Source organism: Antedon mediterranea, chromosome 2, assembly GCF_964355755.1.
Source record: "Antedon mediterranea chromosome 2, ecAntMedi1.1, whole genome shotgun sequence".
NCBI classification, from domain to species: Eukaryota; Metazoa; Echinodermata; class Crinoidea; order Comatulida; family Antedonidae; genus Antedon; species Antedon mediterranea.
The window spans coordinates 17,006,225-17,030,874 of NC_092671.1; the positions used below are offsets into that span (position 1 = coordinate 17,006,225).

Genomic DNA, 24,650 nt, shown 5'->3' on the forward strand with positions numbered 1-24,650 from the left:
CTAATCCGAATTTCCTCAGTTTCTAGTTAAGCTTGAGACAGCTAATACCTTAAAATATAAATTCATACAGATAACAAATTAGTGCCTGGATTTCAGATGAGTAATAATTATAGTTAAATGCTTATAAAATAAAATGAAGAGACAATTCCGAGCTTTTGGAAAGGACTACTGCATGCCTTCATTGGGTGTTATATAAAGTATATTACAATAAAAATTACTATATTGAACACAAAAAGTGTGTGGAACGAAATTTATTTATTTATTTATTTATTCATGTATAAGAAACATATTGAAAATTGACAGCCGAAGCTGAAATGAGTTGCATTACAAAGATAAAAAATACAACAAAAAAACATTGAAAAACATGACTTGCTAAAGTCTGATATAAAATACTGTGTTGAAATGTACTGTAGGGTCAAAATGTGTGTAGCAAAAAACATGGCAACTTTAACAAACAATTTCCAAATAAGGATGTGGGATAGACCCATTGGATAGCACAAATTAGACTGAATAAATTGCTCTCTTAACCCATTGTTTAATTTTGATTTTAACAATAACTTGTCAGGAACAAAGCTGAAACAAAGAATGACATTACCAGTACAAAGCAATATTGATTGTGCATTGTCTATCAGACATCCTAAGACAATAATTAGTTCTTTCCTGTTTTTTTTTCTTTCTATCATTAATATCTTTACTACCAAAACACTTTTTTTCCTGCTGTTTCCTAAAATAATGTTTATTTAATCACAATTGAAACATATTAAAAGAAATAAAAATAGATATTTGATAGCTGACCTTTCCGGCAACAGAATCCTTTAAATTAGCAATCATCAACCGATCTCTTGTTACAAATTGTTGTATTGTTGGTTCTTGCATTTGTCTAAAAATACATTTAAATGTATCTCAATGTATTCATGAAATAAATATACTTTGAATATAAATAAATTAGTTTAGTTTTCTAAATCATTGAGAATATAGTTTGTGTAGAATGTATGATAGATCAATTTGGTTTCTTAAAATCCTATGCTAAACACAAACCATCCACTAGTCTGACACTGGACATCCTAAAACATTATAATGTAAATGGTTATACTGTATCACAGAATTATATTTAGTTGATCTGCACTCTAGTGTGGGTCACCTGTTGAGATTGTCAAGTCTCTTTTTTGTCTTCTATGTTTCTACACTAAATTTTGATAGTTGTCTCATAAGTTGCTTTCTTTTATTGTTTGACGGTTTCGTGACGTTTCAATCAAAATACTTTGATCGTTGATGGCATTCTCACTCCTGAGGAAGATCAAAGTATATTGATCGAAACGTCAAGAAACTCAACAGTTCTTTTCAGAACTAACGTGGTATACCGTAAGCTTTATAAAGTATCAACAATTGTTTTCTTTTAGTTACTTGGCCTTCTACCACACCTGTTGAGCCAGCAAACGAATGCTGCGCTCCTGGATCTGCAAAGTATCACATGACATTTGTTGGAACATGGTCACGTCTAACACACCCAAAAGATTACCCACCTGGTAAGTGTCATTAATGTTAAGCTTATAATAAGTCAATGTAGATGTGATGATAAAATCCATAAGTTGAAAGTTTAAACCCCAACATGTAGAAACTAATATTTTATAAGGCACAACTTACAAGGCTGGAAATTCACCATATTCAATCACATAATAATGTTAAAATCTTTATTTTGTAGAAAAGATTTGTTTACAAACAAACATGAAGAATGGAAGAACTAATGTTTTATAAGGCACAAGGCTTGAAATTCACAATTATTGTTACCCCGTTTATTATAATAAAATCTTTATTTTATAACGGAAATAAGATCTTCTTTCTACATCTAGGAGTATAAACAAATAGGCACATGTAAGGTATCATCTATATTAAGCCTAAAAATCTTGTTTGAAAAACTTTTTTTTAAATGGTTCCCTAAATTGTTTATAAAACCCACTAATGTACCATTATATGATTACATTTACGATAGATGGAATATCATAATGCCTATGACAACTTAATGTGAAATACTAGCTAACTCTTCAATGTACAAAGTAAAATATATAACTCCAAGCAATGAAATGTCATTAGCATTCAATATTTCGATATACCATTTGTGTAGTCTAAAAAATAAGTCAACCAATCAATTCCACAATTTATAAATGTGATAGCAGGGGCAGATCCGCTAAACATTTAATATTAATAGTTAGTCAAAAATTAAATAGTAGTTCATAATTTTATTTAATCTGTCAAAATAAGGAAGTACATGCCCCAAGCAATAGCGGAATAATAATCTTGTTTGTATTGCGTTTCATTTATTATATTGTTTTCGATATACAATTTTAAAATGATTTCCACAGATTACATAAATCATTGGTCTCCATTTGTTGGAGCAACCCACAGTAAAGATTATGTTATTTGGGAATATGGTGGCTATTCTACTACGGGTGTAAAAGAAGTCGCTGAATGGGGATCAGCTTCTGCTATGGAAAATGAAATTAAAGAACAGGTAAAGTTATACTCTATAATGTATATTCCTGTAAGCCTATGCTCACCTGATTCTCTGTACTGTATCTCTACATTGTATACTTTGACCAGTAACATAGGCAAATTCTATAATACAGTGTCACGTATACATCACATGTGATACATTCTACACATAGAATATACCTATGATACTGGACAAATCATACATACTGTAAAAATCGACTACTACTAATAATTGAAAAATATATTACAAGATAATGTGTTCCTAAAATCTTAAAATTAAAGAAACATAATATCTTAAAAATCGCATGGACCTACATCTTATATAGAAAAAGTTATTATTTGCAAAAAAAAACAAGTATTGGTTATAGGCGAGACAAAGAGACGGCAATGCCATAAAAAACCTAGACAATTATACGTGTTTTGAATTCAGCTTGAAGCCTCTGGCTGATATGGAATAATTTTAGACTTTAGAAATTTAGCATCATTTCTTTTATATTGTAATTAAGTTGACCGGACAACGCATGATTCAAATTTCTATTTATGAATGTTGACTGGAATTTAATTTAGTAAATGGATTTCTAGCACTTATAGTAAATGTTTAGTTATTCTGCATTAGTGTAAATATTTTTCAGTAGTAAATTAACTATAGTACTAAAAAAAATGTATTCACTTGTTCAATGTAAAAATTCAAAAAATGTACTCATGGCAAGTGTCCACTGAGGCTGTGCTGCATTATAGCCTAAACAATTATATACTGGATAAAAATAAATAGTGTATTCTCATTTTAACCCTTTTAAAACCAAAATCATAGTTTATCATTGACAATAGCATCATCACAGCCAATATATGTTACGTATTGAAGGCTTGTTTAAATATTGAATTATATTTGGCAATATTTGGAATGTTGTGAATTTGTAAAACATATAGAATTTGCGTAAGACAACATTTAAGTACGATTAAACAAGTTAAATACATTTGTAACATGCACCTATATAAAAAATGTAAAAAGACCTTGTTCTCACAAACTATGCCACAAGGCTTATCATAAAACGTGATCGAACCATCGTTTAAGATGCATCAAAACTGACCTAAATCTATTTGAGTTGGCAAGTATTGCGATGCTAATACCTAAGGCATCAAGTTGACACAGATTATAACACTGCCTGTTGATTTCAACAAATCTTAAAATGTTGCTATGTAATTTACTGACCTCTTTCTGTGCGTTTCATGTGTGTCTGTCTGTGTGTCAGTACTTGGATTGTGTTTTTCACTACAGATATCAAATGACCTATTTTTGGAAATAAAAGAAAAATTTAAATAAGTGACAATATGGTAATGATCAAGATAATGAAGATAAATTGCATTCATAATTTGATTAGCATTTTGATATTGTTGAGCTTATAAAATCATTTATTATAAAATTAAATGATAAATTGTATATTTTAGGATCGTCTAATACCAAAGAATATTAATTAAAAGGCAAAATAATGAAAAAATGACAATTCTGTGGGTGCAGATATAGATAGATATAGATATAACATATTTCTATTCCCAAATTATTATTACTCACTGATAAAATTGTATTATAAATCAGGCTGTTTTTTCAATGTTTTGTTATAGAATAATAATGATGGTAATAATAATACATAATAATACATAATAATACAGTAATTATATCTATTGATATTTTACCTTGATTGTAAATGTGTAAATTTATATCTAGCCTACAACCATGTCAAAGGAAAAGCGCTTCTTATTTTTAGTATTCACTTATTTTTCACCAAGAAAAAACCATGACAGAAAAAAGTACCAAATACATAATTATGTATCCATTTCAATTGTTATGTATGTTTTCACAATTAAGTACCATTTCTATGAGTTGCTTTATGTATTATTTATATACTAATTAATATATAGTGTTAAGCAAATAATAAATTAAAACCTTATACATATTTGTCAATTGTAATTTGTCATATATTTTAGAATAATGTACCAACAGTGAGTAATAAACATAATAATGGTATGAATATCTATTTAATTTTTAAAAATTTTAAATATTTTTTACAGGTAAAAGTTGGTAATGTGCGTACAGCATTTCGAACAAAGGGATTATGGCCCGCCAGGGGTAACATGTCTGTAACCTTTAGTACGGATGCCTCACATCCGTACGTATCAGGATTAACAATGATCGGTCCGAGCCCTGACTGGAACCTGGGAATTAGCAACGTGAACATGTGTATGGATGACTGCACATGGCTTGATCAAGCGGAATTTGACCTGTTGCCATGGGATGCAGGAACAGACAGTGGTGTTACTTATATGGTCAGTGTTTTAAAAATTGATTTATTTTTATTATTTTAGGATATTTTTGCTTTAAGCAAAACTACTCCATAATTCTGTCTTTCTAGTAAAATCTAAAGATCGGATCCTTTTAGATCAATTGAGTCAATTTTTTTTAAACAGTTATCAACATCTCTTCAACGTTTCTTTTAAGATTCTGCAAAAGCTTTCAAAAACATATTATATTTAAAAAACATTTTTTAGCTTTCTATGGATTTAAAAATATTGCCATTGATTTTGTTCAAAACCCATGAGAGAGTTCTTTATTAAAAATAAGAAATGTATAATTTGAACATAAAATATTAATGGAATATTTTCTGTATTACAGCATACTGGTAAAAAAACATGTTTTGAATTATGTTATGAAAAAATTTAAATTGTTACATAATTATATTTATTATGATAATTAAATAAATGAATAAGTATTAAATTACATTTATTTTCTTTATGTATTTAGTATTATTTTTAGTATAATATGTTAATTTTGTTCTTATTATTTTAACAGTCTGCCAATTCACCAACAAACCCCCAGGAACCAATACGCGAAATCACCAGCCTTGACAGTCCGCAAAGCCCGTTTTATGATCCAAGTGGCAGTGCTATAGAACCTCTTGCTAAGTTGTACATAGAAAAAATATGCAGGCATGGAACACATTGCTCTACCAATACAAACAGTAAGTAGCACTAGTAGCCTACAGCTGATGAAGGTTCTGTTACTCACCATTAGGGGTCATGTGTATAGTATTTTCTGCTGGGGTTAGGATTCCAGATCTTGTGGTGGTTGCTGGATCCATGTGGACAGTACAATTTCAGTTCCATCTACAAATTGGTGGGAAAACTAGCATCAGCATCTGACCCATTTTTCATTGGAACACATGTTGGGCAGAACTTCTGATTTTACCTGAATAAAACAAAACAAAGCCAAGAATATTCTTCATAAAAATTTGATTTTGGTATTCAAAAATAAATTTTAAATGAGCAAATAAATAATATAGATAGACTAACAATATTAAGAAAGATGTTACAATTTGTATTAGTACTGTAATACAACTTTCTTTAAAATATTATAAAATGTTTCGTTTAACTTGTGATTTTGTAATGTAAAAGACATCTCTTCTATCATGACATACATTATCACAGTGAAAGCAAATTATAGTAAATAAGGAGACAAAATCATGTGAAAAATTGCAGAGTTATATTTTTGCATGTCAAAGGCATTTCCGCTATCTACTTATCTTCCTAATTGTAATAAAATGCCAGTTCAAGGCAAGAGTTAATACTTTCTCTTAAAAACACATCATTTTTACTCAAATTTGGATCGATAAAATATATCAGAAATTAGTGTCACAACGTTGTTCTTTCATAATTGCTTAACTACAGTTCATCATAGCAACGGCATAAATCAAGCTGCTTTCGTCAGCTTGCCAATATCCAAGTGATGATAGTGAGAATAATTAACTTGGTATTATTAATCTGCAAAGAAAACTAGTCAAAGAATTTTTTTTAGTAAGTTAAGTGGTTTAATGCATTTGTGTTTTTCTTTCATCTTGGGTAGCTCATGACTCATCTTCTGGAGGAATGATGAAAAAACCATCTATGATGTCTCCGAAGATGATGAAGACAATGCCACCAAAGAAAATGATGCCAGGTGGCGAAGTAACTATGCCACCAAAGAACATGCATGGTGGCGAGGTTACAATGCCACCAAAGAATATGGGTGGTGATGGTGTCATTATGCCACCAAAAAAAAACATGCCTGTCACCATGCCACCTAAAATTATGCCACCAAAAGAAGGTAGGTAATTTAACATTTATTTTGGCTACAGATTACAGTACTATGAATTAATGGTTTTTTTTATTAGGTTGCAGGCTTAACACTGTCCAGCTATGTCAGAACAAAGAAAAGCAACATTCCCATTGATTTAATGTACCATAATGAACCCTCTAATCGGTATACACTGTCATAACCACTTACTGATCTTATATAGAAACAAGCATAGTAACTTTTAGTAACATGGGCATTGTTACCATAGCATTAAAGCATGGACACAAAGCAAGAACGTCAGCGCAATTATAATGATTTGACCGATGACGATGAGATAGATGAGGATTGCGCTTATGTTTTTGCGTTCTATTGCCTTTCTTTACTAGGGTTAATGTACAAATACGATTGTCATATCTGTATAATTTTTAATGTGTATATTGAGTTTCAGACATGGTTTGATGATTTTTCTATTTTGGACTAATATTCCTATCCAAAATTTAATATCTGAACTGATGGTTAGAGTGGCATAAATAACATTATAAAATGAATATATAATGACCTCTGATGTTGCAAAGCAAATATAGGTCTCAGATTCATTTTTAAAATATACTGTAATTTATAACCTTTATAGCAAGAAAATTAAGTATGTGAATGTAAAAGTGTATTACCTGTTGCCATCACCGAAAGTGTAATGAAAAATGAACACCAACAACTTGAAACAGGACTTTTGAATGTAGTCTACATGGCAATCTAGCTACAAAAAACAAAGAGAGAAAATGTATTCATTAAAAAGGAATTTAGTTGACAATTAAGTAGTGACATTTTAAAGATGTATTGTCCCTTGAAACACAAAAAATGAAGGTCAAAATATTCTAAATTTAAATTGGTCATATCAAAGTAATATAAAAGTTATTCACTTTAAGTCGAAAATTCGAGCCAAAAACAACAAGTTTACATAATTAACAGGTAAATTAATTTGATTACATTTCGTCTGGAAAATCGTCGTGAGCGAAAGTAAACAAAGATTTCAAACCACGAGTATGCATTATGCAAATTAGGATTGTTTCAGTTAAATGATTTTTTTTCCAGACTAATTTTTGGACAGTTAATAACTATTATGATACTTCAAAATGACCCACTTTTTTACGAAATATTTTTTTGGAATTAGTCAACATCTTTAATAAAACATACATACATACATTTTAAAAGTGGAATTAAAAAAAATTCACTACAAAGAAAAACATATTCAAGAATTGGTACGACAGTATTCACCTTTTTATATTCAGATACGTCTCAAGTAACCAACACAGAAGCTATTGTTGATTGTATGATGTCCGAGTGGAGTCCGTGGTCAGAGTGTACTAAGACATGCGGAAAAGGCAAAATGAGTCGTACACGAATGGTGAAATTAAAACCAAGAAATGGCGGTGAAAAATGTGGAAAGAAAAGGGAAAAGAAAACTTGTAATTTACAACCATGCTGTGAGTTGACTTGAAATAAAACATTTATAATAAGTTATTCACTTTTTAAAGTTTAGATATTTGTTTAAAATATACATATTATTAAAAGCAAAAATACAGTTACTTTGAATTGTGTTTCAATCAGAGAAATTGGTAATTACTGTATCTACTAATTACCTGTACCATAAAAATATGCTTAAGGAACCATAAATAAATACTAATGAAATAATGTTACTCCATGGTAAAGGTTAATTACTTAATGAATTACATCAATACTAATTATTATTAAAGATAGGATTGATACCATCTGTAGGTATACGTCATCTAAACCAAATAAGACGCAGTCATTTTGTATTAAGCACGGTTTTAATCAATTAGTTGCCAAAAAGGAGAACTTTAATGTGTTTCTGAATATAGTATGGTTTGACCAAATCAACATCGATTTACCATACGGGAAACACAGTTGTCAGCATGAAACAGTTTCAGTTCAAAATTCACATTACTTTTTGTTAATGTACAACATAATGTAGACGTAGGGGAAATCTGATCACTTTTCATGAACGAAATAGAAAAAGAGTAGAAAATGCAAAAGTCGCAATATCTATTCCAGGTCGAAAACCGATTTCACTTAAAAATTATCAATTCCCAGGATATATATAGTTTTAAAAATTCTTTCTTTTTCTTTTCCAACAGCAAGAGATTGTAAAATGAGCAAATGGTCAAGATGGTCTGAGTGTTCAAGTTCGTGCGGTGAACCTGGAATGATGATAAGAACACGCAGAGTAATTGAAGAGCAGATCGGTGACGGCAAACCTTGTTCAGCTGTGATGGGCGAGAAGATGTGCAAACCAGGCCCATGTCCGCTATTATATATTTAGTATTTTTCTACAAAATTAAATAGATTCATTTTACAGCACACTTATATACAAGAAATATGGGTATTATCATAAATTCATAATTTAAACATAAAAAACAGTTCGTGTAAAAATAACATGTATCATTTATATATAATAAACTGTAATTGCCTTCGGAGACGGAAAGCAAAACGTGAATTAACTAGCTTTTGTATAAACATCAATGAAAAGATGTTCATCAAACCTTAATAAAGGGAATATGTTCAGACTAACAGTTTAAATAGGTAGCAGCGATGCAGTATGTATTAAATGATTTTGAACTAGAGGCACTACCTTGTATTGGGAGTGCAATGGTACAGGCAATTGTAATCAATAAGTAGGCACTACAAGATAATGATGGAATTTCCACGCTAGATATTCAACACCTTTCATTAAACATGCTGTGAGTCACCAGATATATTTAAACACTGCAACTTATAAAACATTTTGAATTGAATCACTGATTTTATGCAGCTGATATGCTGTTTATAAACACATAGATACGCTTATTCAATATGAACACTTGGTAAATAAAATAAGTTCCTTATGGTGCCTATTCGATCATTTACACAATATACATCACAACACATGCATATCATGTGTATGCTTTTGGTTAACTACAATGAACAACTATGTACAGTAAATGCACAGTAGATATAATATAAATAATGTACTTTTGGCAAATTATGTTTGCATTAAATTGTTTTAAGATACAGCATATTTGTATTCAGTTGTGGCAGTTGCTTATTCGCCATTGGTACTAATTTAATCATTTATAGTATGACATGCAGGTAGCGTTGTTTATATTCAGATTCAATATAAATGCCAATACTTCAGTTATGGTTGGCTGATTTTGACATTAAGTAACATTGTAAATAATCTATGTTTCTTCATTCTTCACACGATTACTTGTAAATAGATTAAGGAACAACTTAGACAAAGGGAGAAACAATTATTTGTCCTTTACCACAATGAATTCCATTTGGAAAACCTGTTGTAAACTAAAGATTGATTCCCACTTGGACACAACACAAAGACGTAAGCGTGGCTCAAGTAATTTGACCTAATGCGATGGATTGTCCGGCCAACCTATGTTATTGCGTTGCATCCAAGAGGGAACAAAGCTTTAAATAGATTAGATATTGGCTTACATACACAAAATGGCCATTTTAGTTACTGTATATGAAATTATTATTTTAGCAATGACATTTCATGTTTTATAGTACATTATCTTTACAATAAGATAGCTACGTTCACACTACCCCCGAGTGAAAAATCGTGAAATGAGTGCAGTGCTTAAGATTTAAACCGTCCCAAAGAAATGTTAATGGTTGTTTAAGAATAGAACTGGTCACTAACATTAACACATTCTAGATTTCATAGAAAACAAACATGATCATGTGTAGCATGATCCAAGAAATTCTCTGAGTACTGGACCTAATTTGTTTTCAGAGTGAACGTGTCTTTAGCCTGAACAATTTCAGATACAATTGTACAAATCTATACCCTACAATTTTGTGGTACAGGAATAGGATTTTAATTGCAGTTTCAAAATTTTTTATATATAAAAAAAGATTGTGAAATAAAAAAAAAAACAAATGCAAATATACAAATGTAGTATCTGTTTATTTTCAATCTCAATCATCAAAAACCTTTAGTGTTTTATAATCTAATAATTCTTAACTTGCATAGCTGGTTAACGTTCTTATAATTAAATATTAAAATAAAATGGGGTTTTTTGTGACGGTTTAGTTTACCCTATTTAGCACATTATATGTATGTTAAGTCATCTTAATATATATGTACAGTATTATTTGTACTATTGTACACACACTGACTTCCATTTTTAATACTGAACCAAGTTTGTTTAATCAAATTAACAATATTAAAATTTGTCTTAAATGTGCAGCATAGCACAGGATTGTAGTAAAATGCACCTTTTTTATTGTGAATATCACAAATAATGCTTATATTAATAGTACTGTGTCTTGGCCATTCATATATACACTATTATCATGTAACTACACGTATCGAAATTAAAATTATAAAACAATACATCATATAGTGAAATATACACATCTTGGCATAGAAGTATATACTAATAATGTGCCATGCAGTCCATGTTTGAACAAAAATAGAATAGTCCATCTGTGCAAATTGAATATACCCAACTAAGTGAAATGTCTGGTACCAAATTATGTACAGTATATAGAATAATTGAATTACATTTTTTGGATTAGTAAAATATTTTATATTTTTGTTACAATTAGAAGTTATAAACTAAATATACAGTAATTTACATAATTACAAAATAAATTATAAAATTGTCAGTTGAATTTTCAGTAAATACTAAACCACAACTTAAACTACAGTATTTTACTCTATTAAGAATTGTCCAATTTGACCATTTAAACTAGAGTTGTACTCCATGGCAGCATTCATATTGTAATATATAAACAATAATATAATAAGATTTTGGAATTTATACAAACCCCCTTTTAATATTCAATACAGTATAACTATAAAATTAATTATAAATCATGTTTAATAATACAAATGACTAAAATATAATGGAAGAAAAATAGTACAAAGTTCATACATTCCATTCTATCTAGCTATGCACAGCAGTAAACAAAGAAGAATGTGATGTTTCTTTAATTTCTCGGTTTAAAAAAAAAAAGTTACATAACAACATACTTGCATTTTTAACTATTTCTTTGCTTCTGGTGTTTTCAAAGTCAATTGTCGTTGAACTGTTTGAGAGACACTACCAGGCATTCTCTTATGTTGGAATGATGTTAACCCACTAACAACACTTTGCATCAACGAGCCACTTGGCGGGGTAATATATGGGTTTGGTGTTGTGCTGGGTTGAATAGGTGAAAGGCTGGTTAATCCTTTTAACAGAGATGATGCATCTTGCAGCGTTTGGTTCGAGTAACGATAGGGATTCAAGTTCAATGGCGTGGGACTAATTCGTTGCGAAGTGGTGGTCACACTTTGGGAGAGACCTACTGGATTATATCGGAATTTAAGTGGAAGAGCTGTAGGTGGAACTGATGCTTGGGATGATAAGGAAACCACATTTCTCATCTTTACATCAATTTCCGAAGACTTTGTTTTCTGAAGAGTCGCAGCTGGTAGATATGTTTTCTTGGCAGCTACTGTCAAAGAGTTCAATCTTGAGTTTTTAATTGGTATATTTGTTCCACATGTTGATTGACAATGAGGAGTTACAGGCGCCATCCATGATAACAGATATCGACCCTGTGATGATGATACCAGCTTAGGGGACGAAGTTGGTGGTAGAACAAAGATAGGTGAAGAATTTTGTGTTGTAGACAATGAATCGCACTTTTGTTTCGCTTGAAAATATGTGGTATCGATATCATCTGGTTTCATAGATGTTTCTGTTGTAATAGGAGTAGTTGAACTTGTAGACAACTCTGGAGAAGCATTACCATCATTACAAGATATTGTTTGAGGCTCAGAAGTCACCATGCACTTATCAATCTTCTTAAGAATTTGATTCTGGATAGATTTTGTAACCAGAGGACTGATGGACTCTTGACATACCAAATCAACATCCTTAGTGTTAGTTCCCCATTGTGAGCTGCTACTGGGTACATCCTTCTGTAAGATATACTTGAGATTGGCAACATCATTGTGTTGCTTTGTTACATATATCTTGTTAACTTCATCAACACCAGGCATCCTTAAAACCATTCCCTTTTTCATCAAACCATCAAGCTGTTGCTCTGTAAGTCCATGTTCCTGTAAGGGAACAATGTCCGTCTTTGATTTCTTCACTACTGGTTGATCTTGTTCTACTGGTTTTTTCTCTGGAACCATGAGTACAGACCTCTTGGTGGTTCTTCTAAAAATCTTCTTTTCCTCATTATCATAATGTACATTAGCCATTTCAGAATCTTTAACAACAGGCCTACTGCATACATCAGGTGTGGCAAACAGTGCTCGGCATGGTCCGGAACCATTAGATCCACTAACCTTAGGAATGATTCTAGCACTGGCAAGAGCAACCATTATAGCATTTTCTTGCTCCTGCTTCTCCTTTTGTCGATTTTTGGAAACCAAGCTTGAAACCTGTTTAGGATATTTCTTTTTTAGTTTTTCAAAATCTGCCTGGAATGATTCATCTAAAAAAAAAGTGACACCATGATGTTAGAGAAAGCAAAAAAAAATAATATAATAATGCATATAATATGGCATATTTCAACACACATAAGTACAGTAGATTCTTGTTATTTGATTGCATGATTGTGGTCATGTGTTGCTATATATGCGAGCACTGCGCATGTATCGCACTTTCATTTTCGTTACAAAGTGAGCAACCGAAATGCACGGCATGAGGTTAGGCTGTTTGATCAACATCTAATGTGCACCGTCTATAATATAATTCGCATCCAAATTGATTTAAATAATTTAATTTATTATAATTAAGTTATAGTTTTATGCATTAATCAACACGTCAAATTATATTAATATTTGACAAATACAGTCCAATTATTAATACGACACATGGTGGTGGTTATACATTAATTATTAAGTAAAAAATAAAACTATTATTATTAATATAAAGTGGTCCGTTTCAATTTAGCTATGAGTCATAGGACGACTACATATTATTATGATATTAGGGAGCTTTCGCTTTGCGACGACTGACCTAGGCCAATCAATGCGTCATCGCCTGGACCTCGAAACGAGATGAGGAGCGAAGACACGCGTATCAATATTATATTTTTGCGTGCACAACATGACATAGTTTGGTCGTCGCAAATCGAAAGGTCCTCAATAATAATAAACAACTTGAATGCTATACAACATTCTTAACTATATAGAACTCGTACCAATATTAAGTTCCTGCTTAATGGGCGTATTTGGTGCAGAAGAGAAAGCCTTTCGCTCCCTTTCTACTACATCACACATAACATTAAAAGAGGAATGTCTTGCCCAAGTCCTTTTCCTTGATTTGTCAGTACCTAAAAGAAAAATTAATGTTCGTACAAATACTGCTACAAATTCCTGAAAACATATATTAGTATAATAGTATATAGCTTTCATTGATTTTACCAGAAACAAGAGTGGTATAGCCAAATAGTAAGGTAGTAATTAGACTACATGCAAGAGGCATGGGTTCAAGACAAGATACTTTACTCTTGTGATAAGACCATTGGACCCATGCACATAAACAAGCATTATTTGACAACCAAATGTGGTGTGTCCATATATGGACATGATGATGTCATATGACTAACATATTTAAGGATATCACTATCATATTTGGGAAAATCACAGTGTGTGTAGACAGAGCTTAAGACTTGGTCACAGTAAAATTGAAAGCTCTTTATCAAATTTAGGATGGTGGAAAGATAATGCTAGTGGTGACAAAAATGGTTAGTATAATTGTGAATGTTACATACAGAGTGGTGACATATACAACAATGACAATAATGACGGTGACATTCAATAATGACGGTGACAATACTTACTAGGACTTGGTGATGAGCAAAGCAAGGAATGTTTTGTAAGTGGGCGCTTCTCGTTTGTTACGGTGTCTGTAAAAACACACACATTACACAATAAATAATCATTCCATTAATAATAATAATAGTCTTATATAGCACTTAATACAATGTCTCTAAGCAGTATTCACAGGATCTCAAGCATATTTACTCATTTTTAAGCCAAATTAATACTGTGTAATATTAATGGTTTTTTCAGCAACATTTGACTCGGAGCATGCTCAGTGGTGGTAAAAGGTCGGAGAACCACTGTCACAAAGTTAGGAGTGTAGTCAAATAAACTTCCATTCTATCATAACAATGACACTACACAAATTGTATCCATATTAAAACAAATTCATTATTTTAAACAAAGAAATTTCAACATAGTTAATTACAGCAAGTCTTGAACCTACTTATATTGATATGACTTGGGTGTGGGCCAATCCATTTGAACGCTGGCTTGCGCCCCCTTGTCTCAGTCACATGTACTTTCTTGATAAGCTGAAGGCTGGTAAGAATGTTGGCAATATCATACAATCTTCGAACTTTGGCTGTAGAGAAACAAAAATAAAAGTTAGTATCTATAAGCAAATTTTAAAACTGGGGGATACAAAGCAACAAACAAAACTTGAGCTGACTATAACAATTATTAATTAAATATTTTAAAAGATTTCCTCATTTTAATGAACATTTGTATTTGCATATACCAAATATGGATGTATACAGAGATGTAACAAATGACACCTTATTCTTACTTTTTAATTTGGAACTTTCATCAATTAGAAAATCTTCATTTCCTATTAGAATCCTTGCAGCATCGTCAAGTGATATTAAACTAGAATCCTAAAAAAATAAAACAATTTAAAAAACATGTCAAAAAATAATCTGTTAATAAGCATCAATTTTGTACAAACACTTAATTCTGTATCTATTGTTTTTTATAAGTAATAAAAAGGCAATTAATTTGAAATCAAGGAAATCTAACAAACTACAGGAAACTGAGCTCGCCTTGTCAAGATAGGATTTTTGATGTTATGTCTGGCTGCAACAGTACTGTACTATCTATATACTTTCCTTGGTGAGCAATGTCTGTTAAGGGGAGTGGAACTGATCGTGTCACAGCCACAGATAAACTCTTTGATCTCTGGATTTCAATTGCTTTTATATATCAAAACGTTGTTTTTATTGTGTGTGGACAGTTGTATAATATGAAATAAAGTTTAAAATTAAATGTTATCATTCTCCTCAGGTCTGAAGGTCACTCTGTATGTTGTGTTCAAGAGGGTGTCAGCTTATTAACACAAGGAGTTCAGTTTATTATACACCAAGGGGTCTACTTATTAAACACAAGGGGGTCAGCACATTATACACAAGGGGGTGAGCATATTACACACATAGGGGTCAGCACATTACACACATAGGGGTCAGCATATTACACACATAGGGGTCAGCATATAAGACACATGGGGGTCATAATTTCTTACCTGTGATACTAAGAACAACATGATGAATTTTTGACTCATCACACCAAGCGATTTTTCTTTCCTTGAATCAACTACAAAAATATAGAAACATTTCAAATTATTGTTTACAATGGAATACTGCGAATTCCCTTACCATTACTAAATCCAATCACATTGCCTAAAGTGAACATACAGTAAAGAGTTCAAGACATTCCCAAACTGTGTAGTAGTTACTTGACTGCTTGATGTTAATGGGTCAGTTATAAGCTAATTATCTTATATGATTCTTCCTTTATTCTATATATATAAAAACTATACTGTTTGGGGATCTGGGTATAAACAATTGTTTGTTTGTATTAAAAAGAAAACCGTAATGACAACATTTGAGTTTAGGTGTTAGAGATGATGTGCTTATAAGTGACTAGCAGTCAAGAGTAGGCTTGTTAAGGTTTAGGTGTTAGAGATGATGTGCTTATAAGTGACTAGCAGTCAAGAGTAGGCTTGTTAAGGTTTAGGTGTTAGAGATGATGTGCTTATAAGTGACTAGCAGTCAAGAGTAGGCTTGTTAAGGTTTAGGTGTTAGAGATGATGTGCTTATAAGTGACTAGCAGTCAAGAGTAGGCTTGTTAAGGTTGAGGTGTTAGAGATGATGTGCTTATAAGTGACTAGCAGTCAAGAGTAGGCTTGTTAAGGTTTAGGTGTTAGAGATGATGCGCTTATAAGTGACTAGCAGTCAAGAGTAGGCTTGTTAAGGTTTAGGTGTTAGAGATGATGTGCTTATAAGTGACTAGCAGTCAAGAGTAGGCTTGTTAAGGTTTAGGTGTTAGAGATGATGTGCTTATAAGTGACTAGCAGTCAAGAGTAGGCTTGTTAAGGTTTAGGTGTTAGAGATGATGTGCTTATAAGTGACTAGCAGTCAAGAGTAGGCTTGTTAAGGTTTAGGTGTTAGAGATGATGTGCTTATAAGTGACTAGCAGTCAAGAGTAGGCTTGTTAAGGTTTAGGTGTTAGAGATGATGTGCTTATAAGTGACTAGCAGTCAAGAGTAGGCTTGTTAAGGTTTAGGTGTTAGAGATGATGTGCTTATAAGTGACTAGCAGTCAAGAGTAGGCTTGTTAAGGTTTAGGTGTTAGAGATGATGTGCTTATAAGTGACTAGCAGTCAAGAGTAGGCTTGTTAAGGTTTAGGTGTTAGAGATGATGTGCTCATAAGTGACTAGCAGTCAAGAGTAGGCTTGTTAAGGTTGAGGTGTTAGAGATGATGTGCTTATAAGTGACTAGCAGTCAAGAGTAGGCTTGTTAAGGTTTAGGTGTTAGAGATGATGCGCTTATAAGTGACTAGCAGTCAAGAGTAGGCTTGTTAAGGTTTAGGTGTTAGAGATGATGTGCTTATAAGTGACTAGCAGTCAAGAGTAGGCTTGTTAAGGTTTAGGTGTTAGAGATGATGTGCTTATAAGTGACTAGCAGTCAAGAGTAGGCTTGTTAAGGTTTAGGTGTTAGAGATGATGTGCTTATAAGTGACTAGCAGTCAAGAGTAGGCTTGTTAAGGTTTAGGTGTTAGAGATGATGTGCTTATAAGTGACTAGCAGTCAAGAGTAGGCTTGTTAAGGTTTAGGTGTTAGAGATGATGTGCTTATAAGTGACTAGCAGTCAAGAGTAGGCTTGTTAAGGTTTAGGTGTTAGAGATGATGTGCTTATAAGTGACTAGCAGTCAAGAGTAGGCTTGTTAAGGTTTAGGTGTTAGAGATGATGTGCTTATAAGTGACTAGCAGTCAAGAGTAGGCTTGTTAAGGTTTAGGTGTTAGAGATGATGTGCTTATAAGTGACTAGGCAGTCAAGAGTAGGCTTGTTAAGGTTTAGGTGTTAGAGATGATGTGCTTATAAGTGACTAGCAGTCAAGAGTAGGCTTGTTAAGGTTTAGGTGTTAGAGATGATGTGCTTATAAGTGACTAGCAGTCAAGAGTAGGCTTGTTAAGGTTTAGGTGTTAGAGATGATGTGCTTATAAGTGACTAGGCAGTCAAGAGTAGGCTTGTTAAGGTTTAGGTGTTAGAGATGATGTGCTTATAAGTGACTAGGCAGTCAAGAGTAGGCTTGTTAAGGTTTAGGTGTTAGAGATGATGTGCTTATAAGTGACTAGGCAGTCAAGAGTAGGCTTGTTAAGGTTTAGGTGTTAGAGATGATGTGCTTATAAGTGACTAGGCAGTCAAGAGTAGGCTTGTTAAGGTTTAGGTGTTAGAGATGATGTGCTTATAAGTGACTAGGCAGTCAAGAGTAGGCTTGTTAAGGTTTAGGTGTTAGAGATGATGTGCTTATAAGTGACTAGGCAGTCAAGAGTAGGCTTGTTAAGGTTTAGATGTTAGAGATGATGTGCTTATAAGTGACTAGGCAGTCAAGAGTAGGCTTGTTAAGGTTTAGGTGTTAGAGATGATGTGCTTATAAGTGACTAGGCAGTCAAGAGTAGGCTTGTTAAGGTTTAGGTGTTAGAGATGATGTGCTTATAAGTGACTAGGCAGTCAAGAGTAGGCTTGTTAAGGTTTAGGTGTTAGAGATGATGTGCTTATAAGTGACTAGGCAGTCAAGAGTAGGCTTGTTAAGGTTTAGGTGTTAGAGATGATGTGCTTATAAGTGACTAGCAGTCAAGAGTAGGCTTGTTAAGGTTTAGATGTTAGAGATGATGTGCTTATAAGTGACTAGGCAGTCAAGAGTAGGCTTGTTAAGGTTTAGGTGTTAGAGATGATGTGCTTATAAGTGACTAGCAGTCAAGAGTAGGCTTGTTAAGGTTTAGGTGTTAGAGATGATGTGCTTATAAGTGACTAGGCAGTCAAGAGTAGGCTTGTTAAGGTTTAGGTGTTAGAGATGATGTGCTTATAAGTGACTAGCAGTCAAGAGTAGGCTTGTTAAGGTTTAGATGTTAGAGATGATGTGCTTATAAGTGACTAGCAGTCAAGAGTAGGCTTGTTAAGGTTTAGATGTTAGAGATGATGTGCTTATAAGTGACTAGCAGTCAAGAGTAGGCTTGTTAAGGTTTAGGTGTTAGAGATGATGTGCTTATAAGTGACTAGCAGTCAAGAGTAGGCTTGTTAAGGTTTAGGTGTTAGAGATGATGTGCTTATAAGTGACTAGCAGTCAAGAGTAGGCTTGTTAAGGATTAGGTGTTAGAGATGATGTGCTTATAAGTGACTAGCAGTCAAGAGTAGGCTTGTTAAGGTTTAGGTGTTAGAGATGATGTGCTTATAAGTGACTAGCAGTCAAGAGTAGGCTTGTTAAGGTTTAGGTGTTAGAGATGATGTGCTTATAAGTGACTAGCAGTCAAGAGTAGGCTTGTTAAGGTTTAGGTGTTAGAGATGATGTGCTTATAAGTGACTAGCAGTCAAGAGTAGGCTTGTTAAGGTTTAGGTGTTAGAGATGATGTGCTTATAAGTGACTAGCAGTCAAGAGTAGGCTTGTTAAGGTTTAGGTGTTAGAGATGATGTGCTCATAAGTGACTAGCAGTCAAGAGTAGGCTTGTTAAGGTTTAGGTGTTAGAGATGATGTGCTTATAAGTGACTAGCAGTCAAGAGTAGGCTTGTTAAGGTTTAGGTGTTAGAGATGATGTGCTTATAAGTGACTAGCAGTCAAGAGTAGGCTTGTTAAGGTTTAGGTGTTAGAGATGATGTGCTTATAAGTGACTAGCAGTCAAGAGTAGGCTTGTTAAGGTTTAGGTGTTAGAGATGATGTGCTTATAAGTGACTAGCAGTCAAGAGTAGGCTTGTTAAGGTTTAGATGTTAGAGATGATGTGCTTATAAGTGACTAGCAGTCAAGAGTAGGCTTGTTAAGGTTTAGGTGTTAAGAGATGATGTGCTTATAAGTGACTAGCAGTCAAGAGTAGGCTTGTTAAGGTTTAGGTGTTAGAGATGATGTGCTTATAAGTGACTAGGCAGTCAAGAGTAGGCTTGTTAAGGTTTAGGTGTTAGAGATGATGTGCTTATAAGTGACTAGCAGTCAAGAGTAGGCTTGTTAAGGTTTAGGTGTTAGAGATGATGTGCTTATAAGTGACTAGGCAGTCAAGAGTAGGCTTGTTAAGGTTTAGGTGTTAGAGATGATGTGCTTATAAGTGACTAGCAGTCAAGAGTAGGCTTGTTAAGGTTTAGATGTTAGAGATGATGTGCTTATAAGTGACTAGCAGTCAAGAGTAGGCTTGTTAAGGTTTAGGTGTTAAGAGATGATGTGCTTATAAGTGACTAGCAGTCAAGAGTAGGCTTGTTAAGGTTTAGGTGTTAGAGATGATGTGCTTATAAGTGACTAGGCAGTCAAGAGTAGGCTTGTTAAGGTTTAGGTGTTAGAGATGATGTGCTTATAAGTGACTAGCAGTCAAGAGTAGGCTTGTTAAGGTTTAGGTGTTAGAGATGATGTGCTTATAAGTGACTAGCAGTCAAGAGTAGGCTTGTTAAGGTTTAGGTGTTAGAGATGATGTGCTTATAAGTGACTAGCAGTCAAGAGTAGGCTTGTTAAGGTTTAGGTGTTAGAGATGATGTGCTTATAAGTGACTAGCAGTCAAGAGTAGGCTTGTTAAGGTTTAGGTGTTAGAGATGATGTGCTTATAAGTGACTAGCAGTCAAGAGTAGGCTTGTTAAGGTTTAGGTGTTAGAGATGATGTGCTTATAAGTGACTAGCAGTCAAGAGTAGGCTTGTTAAGGTTTAGGTGTTAGAGATGATGTGCTTATAAGTGACTAGCAGTCAAGAGTAGGCTTGTTAAGGTTTAGGTGTTAGAGATGATGTGCTTATAAGTGACTAGCAGTCAAGAGTAGGCTTGTTAAGGTTTAGGTGTTAGAGATGATGTGCTTATAAGTGACTAGCAGTCAAGAGTAGGCTTGTTAAGGTTTAGATGTTAGAGATGATGTGCTTATAAGTGACTAGCAGTCAAGAGTAGGCTTGTTAAGGTTTAGGTGTTAGAGATGATGTGCTTATAAGTGACTAGCAGTCAAGAGTAGGCTTGTTAAGGTTTAGGTGTTAGAGATGATGTGCTTATAAGTGACTAGCAGTCAAGAGTAGGCTTGTTAAGGTTTAGGTGTTAGAGATGATGTGCTTATAAGTGACTAGCAGTCAAGAGTAGGCTTGTTAAGGTTTAGGTGTTAGAGATGATGTGCTTATAAGTGACTAGCAGTCAAGAGTAGGCTTGTTAAGGTTTAGGTGTTAGAGATGATGTGCTTATAAGTGACTAGCAGTCAAGAGTAGGCTTGTTAAGGTTTAGGTGTTAGAGATGATGTGCTTATAAGTGACTAGCAGTCAAGAGTAGGCTTGTTAAGGTTTAGGTGTTAGAGATGATGTGCTTATAAGTGACTAGCAGTCAAGAGTAGGCTTGTTAAGGTTTAGGTGTTAGAGATGATGTGCTTATAAGTGACTAGCAGTCAAGAGTAGGCTTGTTAAGGTTTAGGTGTTAGAGATGATGTGCTTATAAGTGACTAGCAGTCAAGAGTAGGCTTGTTAAGGTTTAGGTGTTAGAGATGATGTGCTTATAAGTGACTAGCAGTCAAGAGTAGGCTTGTTAAGGTTTAGATGTTAGAGATGATGTGCTTATAAGTGACTAGCAGTCAAGAGTAGGCTTGTTAAGGTTTAGGTGTTAGAGATGATGTGCTTATAAGTGACTAGCAGTCAAGAGTAGGCTTGTTAAGGTTTAGGTGTTAGAGATGATGTGCTTATAAGTGACTAGCAGTCAAGAGTAGGCTTGTTAAGGTTTAGGTGTTAGAGATGATGTGCTTATAAGTGACTAGCAGTCAAGAGTAGGCTTGTTAAGGTTTAGGTGTTAGAGATGATGTGCTTATAAGTGACTAGCAGTCAAGAGTAGGCTTGTTAAGGTTTAGGTGTTAGAGATGATGTGCTTATAAGTGACTAGCAGTCAAGAGTAGGCTTGTTAAGGTTTAGGTGTTAGAGATGATGTGCTTATAAGTGACTAGCAGTCAAGAGTAGGCTTGTTAAGGTTTAGGTGTTAGAGATGATGTGCTTATAAGTGACTAGCAGTCAAGAGTAGGCTTGTTAAGGTTTAGGTGTTAGAGATGATGTGCTTATAAGTGACTAGCAGTCAAGAGTAGGCTTGTTAAGGTTTAGGTGTTAGAGATGATGTGCTTATAAGTGACTAGGCAGTCAAGAGTAGGCTTGTTAAGGTTTAGGTGTTAGAGATGATGTGCTTATAAGTGACTAGCAGTCAAGAGTAGGCTTGGAGCTCTTTTTTTACAGCAAGAACAACAAAACTGTTACAGATGAAATCAGTTTTTTACCTTTTTCCTCAGCAGTTTGCGACTTTTGGTTTGATATATTTGAGGTATCAGATAATGGCCTTTTCTTGATCTTAAGATCTATTTCAAAATCGGAATTCATTTGCAGCTTTTTCAATTTCTCCATTCTTGCATTATAACTCTCTTTGTTGCCAATTTCCTGAAAAAGTACAATTTGATACTACTGTATTAATAAGAAGCCGAGGAACATCAATTAAATTGAGGGAACCAAAAGTTTCCCTGGTATTGAATTAGCCAATGGCTGTATTAAGCATTCACACATAGGCTAAGAGAAAATTTAAAAATTCTCCTAAGTGAATAAAATTTAAGGAAAATATGATTGGTGAATAAGACCCCTTCTTTTCTCTTGTATACAGTAGATGTTCGTTATATTTACTTCAGAACTATTGATTAAGTAGTAATCTCTTAGTTGGACTTGGGTAGTCAAGTGGTTAGGACACGGACTGCCACACAATTCCTGACAACTCCCAGTCTACTCAGCTGTAAATAAGTACCTGGTTGGAAATACTAAGGAGGATAAGGCGCGTGGAAAGGAACTGGCCACCCTGCCACATAATGTTAAGGCTTGTCAAATGAGCTCCTAACAGCTCATTACTCTATTTTCAGAATTGAATACGGGACCATTTTTACCTAGTAATATCTTAAAACAAATACTGTATATAAAACCAGACACACATACCTGTAGCCTTGTTAATGTAGATAGGAGGTTTGCTTTACCATGCCAAACATACTTGTTCTTTGCTCTTCTGCTAACCATCTCCACGCTTTCTAGAACATTTACTATATCATAAATTCTACGTCTCTCAACATCTGCAATATAATGACCAAAATCATCAATATTCCCCAAAAGATTGCATGAAGGCAAAGGTAATTTATTTAAATAAAAGAGTAAGACAGTGGCGTAACAGCTATGAGCCCTCACTGGCTAAACACAGGGACCCCTGAGCAGTTCACCGAGGAAAAGCAGGCATTAAAATATACTGAAAAAGGCTAAAGTGCCAGCGTCGAGGGAAAATTCATCATCATTAATTGTTCATTTACATTAAAATTATACATTTTAAGAACTTGATGAAAGAAAGATATTTATAGTCGATGTTCATTACTGTACAAGCACTTACGAAGATCTTTGGAAACCGTGTCTAGTGGTATCGCTAAAACTTGTCCCTCTTCTGGATAATCTGGGTAACGGGACAGAAATCTAGGAGAACAAATTTTTAAATGCGTTTTATGCAAGTTTTGGAATTTAAGACTGAGCACATAGAAATTAAGAGTAATTTTCATTCAAAACGATCTGCATTTATGATTCTAAACATGGATTGAGAATGGGTATACGCCAGCTGCGTCACAATTTTAATATTAACTTACTTTTGACACAATAATCCTAAAGATTTTGACTTGCGACTGGTACAAGTATTGTTCTTATCATTTTCTTCATCTCCTTGAGAATCATTAGCTTCCAATACATCGTCTCTGGATTTTTCCGCAGCCTCAATCAAGTTATTAAATCGTTTTCGATTCTCCCGATCACGTATCACCGGACTTAAGACGTTCATCAGCATCTTCAAGTTCGCAGTTGGCGTGACTGGATCGTGGTGTGACGACTCGCATAATTTCTTTGGCGTTACTATAGACGGCTGTCTACTTTCATCAATAGACAAAGGATTTTCTGAATAATCATTTATTTCCCTTTGTATCAAATTTGAGTCATTAATTCGTGATTTTTCTACAGTTTGTAGCGATTGATTATTGTCAGTATTTACTATAGAAATGTTTGAAAATGGGACGGGAAAATCAGTTGCTCCATCTGAATCAGAATCACTTTCAATTGGTTTATAATCTCTTGGCAGGAGGAGGTTACCCAAATCTGATATAACTTCAGACATCTTGTTTTTCAATTTTTTCAATATTCTAAGAAGAAAAAAATGACAAATTAAAACACTTATAATACATTGTTTTAATACAGTAACATATCATAATACAGTACACATTATACTGCATATTTATTTATGTAAATAATATAGAACAAAAATTAATCTTTATAAAAAAAATAGTTAGATATACAGTACCTACAGTAAATTAAACTAAAATTATCAACAAAACAAGTAAAAATATACAGTCAGCAACAAAATACAAATTAATTAATATGCAGTCAGATCTTAGCTGCCCTAAATATACCAAACACCTATTCTTATGAACATGTCAATGTTATTCTGAAATGTATATACTGTACACCACCTGCTGATTGTAAAAAGTTTAATTGGGTACTGGTAGGTCACAATATTCATAATTTTGGTCCAGGTGCAATACCATCTGGCCACATATAACATTATACTTCAGTGAACACACTCACAGAAATTAAAGGGGCTTAGAATAGAAAGGCCTGAGGACACTCTTTACAGGTTGTGAACATTGTGATCCCTAGTACTAGTAGCTAAACAGACT

At 33.5% G+C, this 24,650-nt stretch overlaps 2 protein-coding genes across 2 annotated transcripts in view; one reads left to right on the forward strand and one right to left on the reverse strand.

Annotated features, from left to right (window-relative positions):
• LOC140040600 (spondin-1-like) overlaps positions 1–10,650 on the forward strand; it is a 25,362-nt gene extending 14,712 nt beyond the window's left edge. Inside the window, exons 5-11 of the mRNA XM_072086654.1 lie at positions 1,401–1,526; positions 2,361–2,509; positions 4,558–4,812; positions 5,336–5,504; positions 6,386–6,625; positions 7,882–8,076; positions 8,749–10,650. Coding sequence (XP_071942755.1) covers positions 1,401–1,526; positions 2,361–2,509; positions 4,558–4,812; positions 5,336–5,504; positions 6,386–6,625; positions 7,882–8,076; positions 8,749–8,933 — 1,319 coding nt within the window. The 3' untranslated portion in view covers positions 8,934–10,650. The remainder of the gene's footprint in view (positions 1–1,400; positions 1,527–2,360; positions 2,510–4,557; positions 4,813–5,335; positions 5,505–6,385; positions 6,626–7,881; positions 8,077–8,748) is intronic.
• LOC140039322 (uncharacterized) lies at positions 10,616–23,800 on the reverse strand (the record flags this gene model as incomplete). The annotated part of the gene is made up of 10 exons (XM_072084927.1): positions 10,616–13,105; positions 13,817–13,948; positions 14,459–14,524; positions 14,887–15,024; positions 15,229–15,316; positions 15,958–16,028; positions 22,191–22,347; positions 22,888–23,018; positions 23,327–23,406; positions 23,574–23,800. Coding segments are annotated over 10 exons (2,538 nt in total), but the record flags the coding sequence as incomplete, so codon positions are not given.
• Positions 23,801–24,650: the final 850 nt, after the last annotated feature.